Consider the following 14,237-nt stretch of genomic DNA (forward strand, 5'->3'; position numbering starts at 1 on the left):
CTAGAGGGGACATCATGCCACATGGAGTCTGCAGCGGGATCTCTTGATAATGGCAGGTGTCTTTGAAGAACCCTCAAAGACACCCTAAAAATTACTAACTTTTGAAGATCTGCCCACATGCATGGACAGCTAAGAGAGAACTACATGATACCACTTCCCCTTCTTTTTTTTTTTTTTTTTACCCCGTCCCCCAGATAAAAAGAACAGCTTTGTGATGGGAGAGGAATGCAAAAGCCAGGAAGAATAATCAAATAGACCTGAGCAAAGCTGATCCTTTCCCAAAACTTTAGTTATGAATTAGACAAAAGAGTGAAGCTTTGGAAGTGATATGAACTGCACTATGCCTCCCATCCCTACCGTGCCCACAAATTCACCTGTTGAAGCAGTAACCCCCAAAGTGACAATGGGGCTTATTTGAAGACAGGGCTTTTAGGAGGTATTACGGTTAAATGAAGTCATAAGAGTGGGGTTTAATTCATTTGGATTGGGGATCTTACAAGAAGAGGAAGAGAGAGAGCTTTTTTTCTCTCTGCCAGGTGTAGACACATCAAGAAGGTGCCGATCTGCAAGCCAGGAAGAGTACCCTACCCAGGAACCAAATTGACCGGCACCCTGATCCTAGACATCTCAGCCTCCAGAACTGTGAGAAACAAACATTAAGCTTTTTAATGGCTGAAAAATTAGACTATTCACTCACACTATTCATTAATATCTAATAGGAGCTGGAAAAGCAATACTTTCAACCTAAGATTTATTCCAGAACAGGGAAGAAGTATTTGATACAACAGAGTTAAAAGGGCAGTGGTGAGAAGGAATGACATACTTTTCATGAGTCTAGATATTCAATAATTTGGTTGCATACAACTTCTTTGGACTATGTCTTGTTTCTCTAGAATTATAAAGGAGTTGGATTCGATGGGATTCAAATCCCCATTGCAGCTCAGATATTTTATTCAATGATTCATTTCCATTTATGTGAAAGAGCTTCAGATATTTTCATGAAAGCAGTTTCTGAAAAGTAAATGTGTTAGAACACTTCAAAAGCAAGATGGAGAGAAAAGGAGCACCAAAGAGGACCTTTTAGAGAACTAGAAGTCTTAGGGTTTTTAACCACAAACCACACTTTTCTTAGGTCCAAAACTCCAAGTCACCAGTATTGGCCATTTCATTTAAGAAAGCACCTCACTAGACTAAAAATCATTTAGTGAAATTCCAGTGGTTCCTGACTAACAAGGAGCCACCAGTGTTCTCAAATTTTTTTCTTAATAGCCTAAAACTAATTTCAGTGAATGTAAATTAAATCATAAACACCACACACACAGACAAATACACACATACACAATGTCTTGACCATAATGAATTTAGAACTCTAGAACTTCTGGCTAATAAAACAAAACACCTGATTTCAAGTAGAATATAGCTAACCATCCAAGTTTTAGAAAGTTGCTGTGGCATTCTGAAAGATCTGCAGAGCATTTCATATTCACTCTTGGGCAACTCATCCTACTAGTTTTTCTTTAAAGAAAATTATTTCTTTTCTACACCACATATGTCCCTATGCTTGCGGAAATTGTAATTCCAGTTTTAAAGGTCTGCCACGCACTGATCTGAGGTTTAAAGACATTCCCTTCCAACGTGTTAAAGTCTTACGTTTCTGAGGGGGAGAAACCAATGAAAATGTGCACTGTAAATTCTGAGTTAAAAAGCACCTACCTGCATGAGGGTATTTTCACATTTAAATGTTGCCAGCGATATGTAATTTGCAGGCTGCATGCATAGAAATTCTCCCTTGTAGACCTGCCCAAACCGAGAGCCAGGGTTATTAAAAAGTCTTTGTACCCTTTTCACATAAATCTAGTGTTCCTTATACAAACATTTTTCTCATGTCAGAGTGATTCATAAAGCCTGTAATCCCATGGGTGTAATAGGACACCTCTCAATTATGCATCCCAGGGATGACTAATTTCACAAGCTGAGGGAAAAAGATAAATGCATTAAAGTGTTCTTGCAAAACAAATTTTGGAGAGAGAAAGGGATGAAAAAGGAAGTGAATGTAGAAACTGAAGATTTACTTCATTGCACAGAAAAGAATATTAGATCTGCCTTGGCAGAACTACTTAATTCATAATTCTGCACAAACAACCTCAGTAACAGCACTGCCAAAAGCCTTCCTAATATGCATGTACCTACAAATGCTCAGCTTTGTCTCTGGTAACTGCAAAGTATGAGAACTGTATAATAATCACATTTCATAGTGAGTCATGGGTCAGAGAATCTGTGAGGAATTATCTCATTATATTGTTTCATTCAGAATCAGTTCGATTCAGAGGCATTGTGGTTGGGACTTTTTAGCTTTATCATCAGCAGCTATATGTTGATCCCCTAATGTGTGGCAAGGCACACAGTAGCAAGGTGTAAGCTGGGTTATGACACTCATAAGAACAAGGGCTTTTATAGGAAAAGGCAAATAACCATATAGAATACTATCATTTGTCTTGGGTGAAAAATCCTAAAGCTGTGCAGAAGTAGATACAATCAGATTGTTGGAAACACTAAAGAAGTCTTCATGGATGAATGAACAAACAGAACTTTAAAAGAAAGGTAGTCTTTAGATGAGCAGAAGTGGAGAGAGAATGTCTTGGAGAATTACCTCATGTTGAAGAAATGGAACCACATAGGCCTAGATGCTAGAGTACTTAAAGCATGCTTGGAGAAAATTTATATTATTAGATTTAACACTATGAAATTGTTATTTTTGTAGGTAAGAAATGATCAAGTGTCCCCAGTTTTGTGAGATGCAAGTCTGGTATACTGGAAGACAAAGGTAGATATGTGGGTAGGAGCCAGATTATGAAGGAATTGGGAATGTTATGGAAAGATGCTTGTAGTGAGGCATTTCCTTTAAACCACATCAACATCACAGCATCTGAAATCTAAAGAATTATGAATCTTAGAATTTTCTAGGGAAGGGATCTTAGGAAAAACTTAGTTTAACTTCCAACTCTTGAATGACTGTTCATTGTCTTGCTTTTATCATCCTGATGATAATGAATGTACACCTAATTCAGCTAATTCTCTTTTGAGTCAACTATAATGGTTTGTTTGTTTCTTTATTCCTTTGTTTGTGTGTTTGCTTGCTTATTTAATCTTGAACCAAAGATCAGTGTTACAGGCAAGGATAAAACTTTAGGTCATCCCTTCAAACATTTGAAGACACCTGATTAAATAGTCCCTTTCTTATTGCTTTTACTTTTGTGACAGTTTCAAGCTCTTCACCATTCTGGTTGGTTTCCTTTAGACATGCCCCAATTTGTGAGTTTCTCTGAAAGTTCAACATTCAGCACAACACAGCACAACACACTATGGATATTATATTCAGCTAAGTGCCTGTCAATAGATGAATGAATAAAGAAGATGTGGTAGATATACAATGGAATACTACTCAGCCATAAAAAAGAATGAAATCTTGCCATTTGTGACAACATGGATGGACCTAGAGGGTATTATGCTAAGTGAAATAAGTCAGACAGAGAAAAACAAATACCATATGATTTCACTTATATGTTGAATCTGAAAAACAAAACAAATTAGCAAACATAACAAAATGGGACAGACTCATAGATGCAAAGAACAAACAGGTGGTTGCCAGAGGAAAGAGGATTGGGGGGATAAGTGAAATAGGTGAGGGAGATTAAGAGGTACAAACTTCCAGTTACAAAATAAAGGAGTCACAGGGATGAAATGTACAGCACGGGGGATAGAGTCAGTTATATTGTAATACTTTTGTATGGTGACAGATGGTAACTAGATATATCATGGTCAATTATACTTCAATTAAAAAAATACGTAAATACTGGGAGGAAATGCATCAAAACACTAATGACAATTATCTCTGGCAGGTGGGGATAATGGATGATTGTTAATTTTTACTTTATGCTTTTATGTATTTCTAGCTGTCTGCAATGAACATGCATTTTTTGTAAAATTAGAAAGAAAACAAATAAATGTCATTAAAAATGAAAAAAAAGTGAAAGAAAGAAAAAAAAGTACACCACTACATGATCATTATCTGGATTCACATGAACTATTTAGAAAATAACATTTATGAAATTCACTGAATCTTGCTGCAATCTGACCAATATTTCTCAATCTCAGTCCTAAATATAGCATGATATGGGTACGATATCTTGCCGAAATACTGGCTGACTTTACTTTCAGAATTCTCCATTTCATAAACTCTATCTCAACATTATTATCACAACTTTTGCTTAATGGGTTGTTTCTACAAGGCCCTTTTCCTATATCCCAATACAAATGATAGATTAAAACATGAGTCAGGAAACTTTTTATGTAAGAGGCCAGATAGACTTTTTGGGCTGTGTGGTCTCTGTTGCAAATACTCAACTTTGCTTGCCACTGCAGAGCCAAAGCAACCATAGACAATGCTCAACAAATGAGTGTGGGTGCATTCCAATAAAACTTTATTTACAAAAACAAGCAGCAAGCTGGTTTGGCCCATAGCAGTAATTTGCTGACCCCTGTATTAATATATTAGTAATAATACATTGTCAACGATCATATCTGTAAGTTCTGAAGGTATGGAGGAGTCTCTAAAAGAATAACTATAGATGAGAGAACTCAGAGAGGAAATTTGAAAATTAAAATCTTTCCCTGAGGGGAGTAGAAGGCTATCCACTTCAAAGAGTCACATGGATAGCTAAGGGCTTTAAGGAGGAGAGAATGGATGGTTATCTTCATGTATAAGAGAGTGTGCCTAGCAACTAATGCAAATTTCAACTATTTTGCACTTTTGCTGAGGTTTGGGACAGGTTTCAGTATTGATATTATCCAAATATCACACTCAATTATCTACAGGCTTGATATGAAACCAAAAAGTATAAGCCATTTAGCTACCGCCAGCTTGAAGTATTTCTTAACTTGGCTGGTGACAGTTAGAAGGCCTTGGGCACATGCATGTAAAACAGTATTTAAAGGTAAAGTGGAAAACTGTGTTCAGCAAACCTTGACCTGTGCACTCACGAAGTACCATTGTGAGTATAAAAATAAACAAATGAAACTTCCTCCTCGGGGAAAAGCTAGCCTGTCATATGAACTGAAACAGGAACCAAAAGATTCTTTTACGAAGGACATTATTTTTCTTTACACTTGTATGGAGTTCATATACCATCTTTCTTCAATTATAAAATAGCATGGATTGTAAGATACACAACTGATTTAGTAACTGCTTTTCAGAAAGGAAAACAAAGCAAACTAAACAAAAACTCTACCATATTAAATCTTCCCATCTATTGTAGAATACATTCTGGCTTTAGAAATTTAAAAAGTGAAAAAACAGCATAATAAAATTGAAAAAAAATGTTATATATTATCTCCTCCACTGTCCTCTCCCCACCCCCAAACACACACATATCCCTTGGCTTTAGGGAAAAATAAAACAGGCAGGAGCCTATCACTCATTCTTTGGGAATAATGCAACATAAATGAACTTCATTGCTTTGTCCCAACCTGTCTATTCTAACATGAAATGAAACCTTATATTTGGATTGTTTTTTAAGTGGATATGAAACTATTAAGAATTCTTTAAAAATAAACTTTTATTTTAGAACAGTTTTAGATTTATAGAGTTATTGCAAATATAGTACAGAGAGTTTTAATGTACCCCTGCCCAGTTTTTAAATTTAGTTCTTGTTTGTTGTTGTTGAGTTTTAAGAGTTATTTGTATAATTTTAGATAGAAGTCCTTTATCAGAAATGTGTATTGCACATATTTTCTCCCAGTTCTTAGTTTGTCTTTTATTTTTCTTAACTGTGTTCTAATTTCCTTTTCCTGTTCTAGGATCTCATCAGTGATACCACATCACATTTAATGGTCATGTCTCCTTAGGCTTCTCTTGGTTTTCACAGTCTCTCAGACTCTTGTTTTCGATGACCTTGACAGTTTTGCAGATTACTGGTCAGACATTTTGCAGAATGTCCCACAACTGGGATTTGTAATACATTTAAATTCTTTTCTCAGTTTCTGCATTCCATTCTGGGATTCCCCCAAACTCCTAAATGATTTTTTAAAATTTGTATACATTAAGATTTATTCTTTGTGCTATAAAAGTCTGTGGATTTTGACAGATGCTGAACATCTTGTATTCACCACTGCTGTATCGTACAAAATTAGTTTCACTGCCCTGAAAATTCCTATGTTTTGCCTATTCAACCAGCTCTCCTCTGCCACCCACAGAACTCCTGGCAACATAGTGATCTGCTTAACATCATTACAGTTTTGCATTTTCCAAATGTCATATTCTTATGGAAGCATACAATATGAAGCTTTGTCACACTGGCTTCTTTCACTTAGCAATAGGCATTTAAGTTTCCTCCATGTCTTTTCATGGCTTATTAGCTCATTTCTTTTCATAGCTGGATAATATTCCTTTTAATGATGTGCCAAGTTTGTTTATCCTGTCACCAATTGAAGGAAATCTTGGTTGTGCTCAGTTTTTGATGATCATAAAAAAAGTCCAAAGTCCTTCTAAATGTTTGTGTGTATGTTTTTATGTGAGTATGTTTTCAACTTATTTGAGGAAATACTTAGGAGAGCAATTGGTGAATCTTATGGCAAGCCTATGTTGAGCTTTGCAAGAAACTGTCAAAGTATCATCTGAAGTGGCTGCACCATTTTGCATTACCACCAGCAACGAATAAGAGTTTCTGTTTCTCCACATCATCACAAACATTTCATGTTGTCAGTGTTTTGGATTTTCTCCATTTCAATAAGTGTATAGTGATATTTCATTATTGTTTTAATTTGTAATTCCTTAGTGATAAATAATGCTGACCATCTTTTCACTTGCTTATTTTCCATTTGCATATTTTCTTTGTTGAAGTGTCTGTTCAGATCTTTTGTCTATTTTAAAATTGGGCTATTTGTTTTCTTTTGGTTGAGTTTTAAGTGTTACTTGTGTATTTTGGATATATATCATTTATCAGCTATATGTTTTACAAATAATTTCTCCCAGCCTGTTGTCTTTCCATTCTTTAAATAGTGTTTTCTATAGTACAGTTTTTGATTTTTTTTAAACTATTTTTTAAAAATTAATTAATTAATCAATTTTTTTTTTTTCACACACACACACTGTATTTTATTTTTACAAGAGATAAATCGACTGACACCAAGCATTGTACATGGATGACCAAAACAAAAGCAACAATGATTGCAATTACCAAACATGAAACACACTCATACTATGTCATAGTATTGACATTCAGTCCAGTAATCCTCCACTGTAACAGCTCCTTTACTTTGCAGTGAAAATTGATTTGTATATTCTTTGCCTCTGAGTCCTTGTGGAATTTTTTTTTTTTTTTAAATTCAGACAGAAAGTCACAAAAATTATACTCATCCTCATCAGTTCACTCAGTCCCATGTAATTAATTTTTTTTTTCATCTTGATCTTTTGTTAGCACTTTTATGAGTTCATCAGTTTTTCATTAGAGTTCTGAAAATGCTTATTCATTCAGTTCAGCAGTACAGTCCGTTACCAGAAACCTGTACTTGTCAGAGTCTTTTCCATGTATTTCTTGAAGATGAAACCCTTTTATAGGAACATATTTGCAAAATCATCAGAGTACACCCAGAACTGTCTGTAAATGACAAAAGACTTAAAAATGACCACGGTTAAAGATTTGATGACAGTTCATAATAATGCAGTTGACAAGAAAATTAGTTATTTCTGAGATATACATTTTAAAGTAATAACTAGGATTATTACTTATAACATTATACCAGAACATATAAGATTTTTAGAAATTTCATGTAATGTCTGAAACATTTATATTAACATATTTCCATACATATTTCCATACAAGTACAAATATAAGATTTTTAGAAATTTCATGTAATGTCTGAAACATTTATATTAACATATTTCCATACATATTTCCATACAAATACAAATATGATTTTTAGAAATTTCATGTAATGTCTGAAACATTTATATTAACATATTTCCATACATATTTCCATACAAATACAAATATAAGATTTTTAGAAATTTCATGTAATGTCTGAAACATTTATATTAACATGTTTCCATACAAATAACCCAATGAAAGTTTAGTATTAGTTGTTTTGTTTGTTTTTTTTAGGCTGTGTTGGGTCTTCGTTTCTGTGCGAGGGCTTTCTCTAGTTGCGGCAAGCGGGGGCCACTCTTCATCGCAGTTCGCCGGCCTCTCACTATCGCGGCCTCTCCCGTTGCGGAGCACAGGCTCCAGATGCGCAGGTTCAGTAGTTGTGGCTCAGGGGCTCAGTTGCTCTGCGGCATGTGGGATCTTCCCAGACCAGGGCTCGAACCTGTGTCCCCTGCATTGGCAGGCAGATTCTCAACCACTGCGCCACCAGGGAAGCCCTAAAACTATTTTTATTATGCTAAAATATCTATAACAAAATTTTCTATTTTAGTCACTTTTAAGTGTACAAGTCAGTGGCATGAATTACATCCTCAATATTGTGCAACCATCACCACTCAATTTCCAAAATTTTTCATCACTCCAAACAGTAATATCGTACCCATTAAGAAATACCTCACCCCCCAGTCTGCCCTACCCCCACTCTCTGGTAAACTCGAATCCACTTTCTGTCTCTATAAGTTTGCCTATTCAAGATATTTCATATAAATGGAGTCATACAAATACAATATTTGTCCTTTTGTGTCTGGCTTATTTCATTTAGCAAAATGTTTCCAAGGTTGTCGCATGTATCAGAGCTTAATTTCCTTAATGGCTGAGCATATTCCATTGTATCTACCTACCACATTTTGTTTATCCATTCATCTGTTGATGGGCACTGTGTTGTTTTCATCTCTTGGCTTTTGTGAATAATATTGCTATGAACATTGGCATACAAGTCTTTGTTTCAGTCCCAGTTTTCAATTCTTTTGGAGATATACCTGGAAGTGTAATTACTAGGTCACAAGGTACTTCTAGGTTTAACTTTTTGAGGAGAAACCAAACTGTTCTCCACAATGGCTGCACCATTTATTATATATTCCCACCAGCAGTGCATGATGGTTCCAATTTCTCCAGATTCTCACCAACACTTGTTATTTGCTGTTAGTTTTTAAAAAAATAATAGACATCCTAATGGGTGTGATATATATCTCATGGTAGTTTTGACTTGCATTTTACTCAAGACTAATTACATTGAGCATCTTTTCATGCGCTTATTGGCCATTTGTGCATTTGTATATCTTTTTGGAAAATATCTTATTCAAGCCCTCAAACTCCTTTTACTTATTTTGGTCTTTCTGTTATTGAGTTGTCACAGCTGTCACATCTTTTGGATATTAATCCCATATTAGAGGTATGATTTACAAATATTTTCTCCCATTCTGTAGGTTGTCTTTTTTTTTTTTTTTTTAATTTAGACCTTCTTTTTTTTAGAGCAGTTTTAGGTTGACAGCAAAATCGAGGGGAAGGTACAGAGATTTTTTCCATGTATTCCCTGTCCCCACACATGCACAGCCTCCCTCATCATCAATGTCCCCCATGAGAGTGGTACATTAGTGACCATGGGTGAATCTACATTAATACATCATAATCACCTAAAGATCATAGCTTATTCTGCAATTCACTCTTCTTGTACATTCTGTGGGTTTGGACAAATCTATAACAACACGTATCCATCATTATGGTATCATACAAAGTATTTTCACTGTCCTAAAAATCCTAACGCTCTACCTATTCATCCCACCCTCCCCATAACCTCTGGCACCCCCTGATCTTTTTATTGTTTCCATAGCTTTGCCTTTTCCAGAATGTCATATGGTTGGAGCCATGTAGTACACAGCCTTTTCAGGTTGACTTCCTTCACTTAGTAATATGCATTCAAGTTTCCTCCATGTCTTTTCATGGCTTGATAGCTCACTTATTTGCAGTGCTGGATAATATTCCACTGTCTGGATGGACCAGTTTATCTGTACATTCACCTACTGGAGAACATTTGATTGCTTTCAAGTTTTGTCAGTTATGAATATAAGCATCTGTATGCAGGTTCTGTGTGGACAGAAGTTTTCAACTTGTTTGGATAAAACCTAGGAGTGCAGTGCTGGATAATTTGGTCAGAGCATGTTTAATTCTGTAAGAGACAACCAAACAGTCTTCCAAAGTGGCTGTAACATTTTGCATCCCACTAGCAATGAATGAGAATTCTTATTGCTCTACATTCTTGCCAGCATTTGTTGTAGTCAGTGTTCTGGATTTTGACCATTCTAATAGATATGTAATGATATATCATTGTTTTAATTTTCATTTCCCTGTTGGCATATAATATGGAGTACCTTTTCACATGCTTATATGTTACCTGCATTTCTTCTTTGGACTGTTAAGGTCCATTTTTAAATTGGGTTGTTTGTTTTCTTACTACTGAGTTTAATTAGTGTTGAGTTTTAAGAGTTTTGTATGTTTTGGATAACAGTCCTTTATCAGGTATATTTTTTTGCAAATATTCTCTCCCAGTCTGTGTGGCTTGCCTTATTCTCTTGACATTGTCTTTTGAAGAGCAGAAGTTTTTAATTTTAATGAAGTTTGGCTTTTCAATTATTTTTTTCATGGATTGTACCATTGGTGTAGTACTTAAAAAGTCATTACCATAACAAAGGTCATCTAGGTTTTCTCCTACGTTATCTTCTAGGAATTTTATATAGTTTTGCATTTTTTTACATTTAGGTTTGTGATCCATTTTCAGTTAAGTTTTGTGAAGGGTGTAAGGTCTTTGTTTAGATTCATTTTTTTGCATGTGTTTGTCCAGTTGTTTCAAAACCATTTGTTGAATGGGTTGTCTTTTCACTCTCTTGATAGTGCCCTTTGATGAACCAAAGGTTTAAATTTTAATCAAGTCCAATTTCTGTTTTCTTTTTAAAAAATCTTTGTATATGTGCATGGTAAGGGTCCAGTTTCATTCTTTTACATGTTGATTTACTGTTTTCTGGAAAAATGTGTTCAAGGACTGTTCTTTCCCCATTGAATGGTCTCCTCATCCTTGTCAAAAATCAGTTGACCATAGAGGCGAGTTTATTTTTATGTTGTCAATTCTATTCTATTGGTTTATTTGTCTATTCTTATGCCAGAACCACAAGTTTTGATTACTTTAACTTTTTAGTACATTTTGAAATCAGGAAGTGTAAGTCTTTCAGCTTTGTTCTTTTTCAAATATGTTATTACTATTCAGGGTTCCCTTGGGATTCCATGTGAATTTTAGCATTTGTCCATTTCTGCAAAAAACGGGCATTGGGGTTTTGATAGAGATTGCCTCAGCAACAGGTAAGTGGAGGTAGGATGTGAAATGCTGACATCTTGCCCCTGTTAGGAAGATAAACTTCTAACTGGAAGTTGGGGAGGGAAGGAAGCCCTGTATTCTCAGGTGCATTTCTCTTTCACTGACCTGGGGGAGGGGAGAGGAAACCCATGTTGTTTCAAATGCCACAGATTCTCACTGTTCTTAGTGAGTTTTAGTAGATTTTCTTGAATAAGTGTTTCTTCATTTGCTGTATGCCTTTAAGGCCATTTCCAAAGACTTTAAATGGTTGTTTCTTTAAAAATATTTTTTTACCAGGTTCCCTGGAGATGGGGTCAGCAATGCTCCTCACACTGTCATACTGTAAGTGGAATTCTCCTTAAATATAATTTTAATATAACATTTATAACTTGTTAAACTCTTCAGAAAGCAGATTTGTCCCTTCACAGAGAACCAGTTTGAATTATGAATTTGTTCATAAGTACTTATAAATTGGTCTGTGGCATCTTCCCCAACAAAGTCAAAGCTTTGGGTATTTATAGTAAAATTGGTGTCTTTTTTTTGGTAAATTAGCGATTTAAGTTATGGTTTGATTTTTGTAATTCAAAAATTTTAATTGAAGCGTTGTGTACAAACTGTAAAGATCTGCAAGGAAAGATGGTAATTTGACTAATTTCACAAAATATATTTCCCTTTTTATTATATTTATAATGCATTAATATATATTTATTATTAAATGTTTAAATAATGCACTTCTGTATCCCCATAGAACTTTAACGCATTTGTATGCATACATACTTACGTATAATTCAAAAATAAATGCGTCTGTTTTCTGCAACTTCATTTTTTTCACTTCGCAATAGCTCTTAGAAAATTTTACTTGTTAGTTGTTATGTATCTTCTTTATGTTTTTCTTTAATGGCTGCAAAATATTTCATAATGTGGATCACCTTATTTCTTTAAAACACTCTCCTATTGATGAACATTTAGGTTTCATTTTTAAAAAATTTTAATTATAATTATTTGGAATTAGAATTTATTGAACATTACTCATCTAAGTGGATTTGGGTTCTGTCTGACTATAGAACCCAGAATCTAAATTATCTCAACATTTTGCTCCCTATTAGGGTAATATCATATTTGAGTTCTTAACACATATACTTTTATGCATAATGAGAAACTAGATTTTTAGAATAGATTCCTAGGATCATAACTACTGTAATTTATACTGATATTATAAGAATGTTCTAGCTAAACTGCCTTCTAAAAAGGCATTACCACACAATACTCCCACCAACAGTTTATGTATCCATTTTCTCTCCAATGCTGGATATTAAAAATCTTATAAATATTTTGCTAATCTAATGGGTCAGAAAAAGATATAATAGTTTTTTATTTTTATCTCCCTTATTATCAAGGAAGTAAACTATCTTTTCATACGTTTATCTACCATATGCATTTTTTGTTCTTTCATTCATTTTTCTATTTGGTTGTCCTTTCATATTGATTATAAGAGCTCTTTATATATTCTGAGTGTTAATCCTTCCTCATATTTCTTTTATTTATTGTTGCCCAACTTATAATTTCTCTTAACTTTAAGGAATCTTTTCTACAGCAAATATTGAATATTTTTATGATGAATGCTTGCATTTATGTTTTCTTAGAAAAATCTTCCCCAATCAAAGTTATAGATGTGTATAACTACAGTGCATTTTGCTTTTATGGTTGTTAATATGTGGTTCTTATGTGGGTTTAACATTTAGTTCTTTTATATCCTTGGAATTGTTTTATATGTATTGTGTGAGGCAGAAATCTAACTTTATTTTTTAAAAACATTTAACTGATTTTCCCAACATTATTTTCGAAGTTGTCAACCCCATAACTTTTTAAACAAAATATAACAATAATTTTTTTTTTGTCTACATAAAACATTTCTTATGATCTTTTACTATAGGATTTTTTGCACCAAAACATTACAATCATATTTCATTAACGTATAAACCTGAAGCTGGAAAACATGTTTTGGTAGTTTTATCATTAAAATATTTGTACTCTTTCCTTAGTGTATGGAAAATTCTGTTTCACCAGTAGTTTTAAACATTAGGGTTGTTCCTTTATGGGAGGTGTATTGCCTTTTGAGGGATTCTCAAGTGGTTGGTGAACATGCCTCTCTATTTGGCTTTTCCACTAGAAATTTTATGCCAGAGTTATTTTTAGTTCCCATCTGTCAGCAGATTAAGATGTTTGACGGAAACTACTTTATCTCAAGGATTTATTCAATTCCTTTAGCCACTTGAAAAATGAAGGTTAATCACAAAACACAGAGTCAGTACAGTTTTATTACCTGACTTAAGAGCATCCCATTAAAGGTTAATATTTCCCACTATAGAAAAAAGAAGGTTTATAATTCCCAGGGAATTAACTAAACAAGAGGAGCTGTCTGACCCAGGGAAATTCCTCAGGGGTCCTATACAAGTTCCAAGCATTCTGAAGATGGGTACTCAATCTAGCCTGTTTTTTAAGCCAGTTGCTCTGTGGAAGAAAACATTTTCTCTGATACTTTAAGTTTGATCAATACATAATTTAATGCTGCATATACAGAAATATCTTTCAAATTTACTTAGAAATTTAGGCAGGAGAATGACATTTTGGGAGAGAGGGATTAAGGGGGTTCTTTTAAAGTAATTGGAAAAATGAAATTAATAGTCAAATATAAATGTTCTTCAAATTTAACACTATAACCCAGAAAATTTGACTATAAATATTCCTGCTGTCTTTACAAACTGAAATCTGTTTTAGCTGTATTAGAAGGACTGCAGTTGGTCCTTCTACAATGAAAAAAAAGCATAATTGGTCTATCTTGTAAATTGAACATTTAAGATGAGATTTACTTGTATATGTTTCTCTGTAAATTTGGGAATATTGATGTATTT

General features: G+C 34.2%; 1 protein-coding gene across 1 annotated transcript in view; it reads right to left on the minus strand.

Annotated features, from left to right (window-relative positions):
* LOC309629927 (uncharacterized protein) overlaps positions 1–14,237 on the minus strand; it is a 179,407-nt gene that overhangs the window by 6,500 nt on the left and 158,670 nt on the right. The window contains exon 4 of the mRNA XM_082394539.1: positions 1,714–1,797. Coding sequence (XP_082250665.1) covers positions 1,714–1,797 — 84 coding nt within the window. The remainder of the gene's footprint in view (positions 1–1,713; positions 1,798–14,237) is intronic.

The sequence above is a fragment of the Balaenoptera borealis genome (genome assembly GCF_965194805.1).
Source record: "Balaenoptera borealis genome assembly, chromosome: 5".
In the NCBI taxonomy this organism is placed as follows: Eukaryota; Metazoa; Chordata; class Mammalia; order Artiodactyla; family Balaenopteridae; genus Balaenoptera; species Balaenoptera borealis.